The sequence below is a fragment of the Chiloscyllium plagiosum genome, chromosome 10, assembly GCF_004010195.1.
Source record: "Chiloscyllium plagiosum isolate BGI_BamShark_2017 chromosome 10, ASM401019v2, whole genome shotgun sequence".
NCBI classification, from domain to species: Eukaryota; Metazoa; Chordata; class Chondrichthyes; order Orectolobiformes; family Hemiscylliidae; genus Chiloscyllium; species Chiloscyllium plagiosum.
In genome coordinates, this window is record NC_057719.1 from 84,239,919 (window position 1) to 84,244,130 (window position 4,212).

Consider the following 4,212-nt stretch of genomic DNA (forward strand, 5'->3'; position numbering starts at 1 on the left):
GATCACATGGGATCCAAGGAGATCTAGCCAATTGGACACAAAATTGACTGAAAGGTAGGAGACAGAGGGTGACGATAAAGAGTTGCTGTCTAGATTGGAGGCCAGTGATATTCCACAGGGATCAGTACTGGGTCCAATGTTTTCACTATTTATACACATGATTTGATTAAGAACATAGGAAGCGTGGTTAGTAAGTTTGTGGATGACACCAGAATTGGTGGTATAGCAAACAGTGAAGAATGTTATCTGACAGTGCAATGGGATCTTGATCAGCTGTGCCAACAGGCCAAGGAATGACAGATGGAGTTTAATTCAGATAAATGCAAGGTGTTGCATTTTGGTAAGACAAACCAGGGTAAGTCTTACACAATTAATGGTCAGGCCCTGGGGAGTGTTGTCAAACAGGGAGACGAGAGATTAGGAAAATAGTTCCTTGAAAGTGATGTTATAGGTGGTCAGAGTGGTGAAGAAGACATTTGACATGCTTGCCTTCATTGGTCAAAGCATTGAGTATAGGAGGCGAGGTATCATGTTAATAGACAATAGGTGCAGGAGTAGGCCATTCTGCCCTTCGAGCCTGCACCACCATTCAATATGATCATGGCTGATCATCCTTAATCAGTATCCTGTTCCTGCCTTATCTCCATAACCCTTGATTCCACTATCCTTGGGAGCTCTATCCAACTCTTTCTTAAATGAATCCAGAGACTGGGCCTCCACTGCCTTCTGGGGCAGAGCATTCCACACAGCCACCACTCTCTGGGTGAAGAAGTTTCTCCTCATCTCTGTCCTAAATGGTCTACCCCGTATTTTTAAGCGGTGTCCTCTGGTTCGGCACTCACCCATCAGCGGAAACATGTTTCCTGCCTCCAGAGTGTCCAATCCTTTAATAATCTTATATGTCTCAATCAGATCCCCTCTCAGTCTTCTAAACTCAAGGGTATACAAGCCCAGTCGCTCCAGTCTTTCAGCATAAGGTAGTCCCGCCATTCCAGGAATTGACCTCGTGAACCTACGCTGCACTCCGTCAATAGCCAGAATGTCTTTCCTCAAATTTGGAGACCAGAACTGCACACAATACTCCAGGTGTGGTCTCACCAGGGCCCTGTACAGCTGTAGAAGCACCTCTTTGCTTCTATACTCAATTCCTCTTGTTATGAAGGCCAGCATGCTATTAGCCTTCTTCACTACCTGCTGTACCTGCATGCTGGCCTTCATAACAAGAGGAATTGAGTATAGACTGGTATACAAGAACACCCAGATCTCTTTGTACTGCCCCTTTACCTAAACTGATTCCATTTAGGTAGTAATCTGCCTTCCTGTTCTTGCCACCAAAGTGGATAACCATACATTTATCCACATTAAACTGCATTTGCCATGCATCTGACCACTCACCTAACCTGTCCAGGTCACCCTGTAATCTCCCAACATCCTCCTCACATTTCACCCTGCCACCCAACTTAGTATCATCAGCAAATTTGTTAATTTTATTACTAATACCATCTTCTATATCATTAATATATATTGTAAAAAGCTGCGGTCCCAGCACTGATCCCTGTGGTACCCCACTGGTCACTGCCTGCCATTCCGAAATGGAGCCGTTTATCACTACTCTTTGTTTCCTGTCAGCCAACTAACTTTCAATCCAAATTAGTACTTTGTGGCTATGCTGGATATTAGTGAGGATCCTTCTGGAGTACTGCATATAGCTCTGGTCACCCCACTTTAGGAAATATATTATTAAATTGAAAAGGGTGCAATAAAGATATTCAGCTCTTCTTTAGAAATTACAGTGTGGAAACAGGCCCTTCAGCCCAAAAAGTCCACACTGGCCCTCCAAAGAGCAACCCACTCAGACCCATTCACCTACAATAACCCCTTCAACTAACACTACGGGCAATTTAGCATGGCCAATTCACCTAACCTACACATTTTTGGACTGTGGGAGGAAACCAGAGCACCCGGAGGAAACCCACGCAGATTTGGGGAGAATGTGCAAACTTCACACAGACAGTTGCCTGAGGCAGGAATTGAACCTGGATCTCTGGCACTGTGAGGCAGCAGTGCTAACCACTGTGCCACCCATGAGCATGCTACCAGGGCTGGAGGGTTTGAGTTATAAGGAGAGGCTGGATAGGCTGGGACTTTTTCTCTGGAGCACAGGAGGTCGAGGGGTGACCTTACACAGGTTTATAAAATTATGAGGAAAAAAGATAAGATGAACAGCAAAGGTCTTTTCCCTAGGGTAGGCGAATTCAAAATTACAGGGCATAGTTTTAAGGTGAGAGGGGAAAGATTTAAAAGGGACCTGAGGGATAACAGAGGGAGATGCATATGTGGCATAAACTGCCAGCAGTAGTAGTAGATGAAGATATAGTTACAACATTTAAAATACATTTGGACAGGAAAATGAATAGGAAAGGTTTAGAGGGACATGGGCCAAATGCAGGCAAATGGAACTAGTTTAGTTTGGAAGCTGGATGGAAGGGTCTGTTATGACTCTCAAGAATTTATATGTTTCAATGAGATCAACTCTTATTCTTCAAGACACCAACAGATAAAGACCTAATCTGTTCCACCGTCTTCATAAACCCTTTAATCCAGGATTGAGACAAGCAAACCTTCTCTGAAACGCTTCTAAACCTAATACATCTTTTTACAACTCAGGTCCCAGTGTTCATTCAAATGTCTGGTCAGGCGCAACTAGCCTCAGCAATTGGATGCAGACGAAATATATAGTCTGCTAGGTTTGCCATTAGTGAGCTCCATTGGAAAAAGGTGTCTGTTGAAAACAGGAACTAACTTCATAATATTATCCTCACACAACAAAAACGGCACATAACTGAAAGGATTCCTATCTGGAGGAGGCCCTCTTGGGTAGGGTATCAGAGGACAGTTTTGTTGGATTGCCTTGAACAGAATGAGAAGGGAACTGGGAAAAGAAACCATTCATCAGAATGAACGATGCTAATGTTCTTCATTACTCTGTGGGGCCATCAGCTAAGTTGCTTAAACATGCAAGTTTGCTGTAATTATATCCAAGCTGGTCGTAGCATCACCTTGGAATGACGAGCCACTGCCTTACCTGACAGTTTATAATCTGGTATTTGCTAAGCCTTTCACACAAATCTGAAGGCAGGCCTGTCCTCTTCAGCTTTTTGTTTGCCATGTTTTGCAATCTAGTTTAGGAAAACGAAACGATATTGAAATAGATTCAAAGTGATTGTACTATGACATCAATGAACAATTCAAATTGCATTGATTGAGCACACACACACACACACACATTTCCCATAGCTTTCATAAGTTAGCCAGTCATGCCAACTGCCTTTGGACGCTTACCACCATGTTAAAAGCATTATAAGAATACAAGTCATTAAATGTTACATTTGATTATTTGTGCCCTCCCATGGACTGGAACAGTCACTGAACACAATATGCAACTGAGATTTGCTTCCTCATCACACACAGGTAAGATGCAGAATTTATGGGCCAAATCTTGCAATTTCTCTGAGTTTGTGAAAACACGACATACTTTAGGTTCAATTCTAATTTATTCCAGATAAAATTATGACAACGAATAAATCAGATGAGAGGACTGACAGGTTCAACATGAATAATGTTCACAGAATTTCATGGCGCAGCAAGAGGTCATATACAATTTATATGCCATTCCACCGAGCTTACACATCAGTTATAAAACGCAAGTACCCTGGAGGGAAAAGCAGCAGAGATGGGAGATAAGTGACTCCTACATCTCCCACTAACCCAGTGGTTGACACTAGACCCTGTCCTTCTCCCTCCACTGGACTCACTGACTGACCCTGTTCACTTTGTTTCCCCATGCCCCACTTCCCCAGATCCAGCGACAGACTCTGCCATCCCTATGTCCCTCTCCCCCATTTGCAGTAATTGACAGGGCCCCTTTGTCCCTCTCCCCAACACCCAGTGGATATCCCAAGGCCACATCTCTACCCACAGACCCCCAGTGACGTACGCTGGCCCATTTCAGCCCACTATCCTTCTCTGTCAAACCCAGTACCTGACCAGTGTCTAACTCTATACCCTTTGTCCTCTCCCCAACACCCAGTGGATATCCCAAGGCCACATCTCTACCCACAGACCCCCAGTGACGTACGCTGGCCCATTTCAGCCCACTATCCTTCTCTGTCAAACCCAGTACCTGACCAGTGTCTAACTCTATATTCACCC

At 44.1% G+C, this 4,212-nt stretch overlaps 1 protein-coding gene across 5 annotated transcripts in view; it reads right to left on the bottom strand.

The window, feature by feature from the left end:
- rad51b (RAD51 paralog B) overlaps positions 1-4,212 on the bottom strand; it is a 568,881-nt gene that overhangs the window by 561,424 nt on the left and 3,245 nt on the right. For 2 of the 5 annotated variants that reach the window (XM_043698226.1, XM_043698227.1), the window contains exons 1-2: positions 3,688-3,861; positions 3,086-3,179 (exon numbers count right to left, since the gene is read on the bottom strand). In XM_043698226.1, the coding sequence (XP_043554161.1) occupies positions 3,086-3,179; positions 3,688-3,845 (252 nt within the window). In that variant the 5' untranslated portion in view covers positions 3,846-3,861. Of the gene's footprint in view, positions 1-3,085; positions 3,180-3,687; positions 3,869-4,212 lie in introns of those variants that run through there. The other 3 variants (XM_043698228.1, XM_043698229.1, XM_043698230.1) reach the window with 3 other exon arrangements.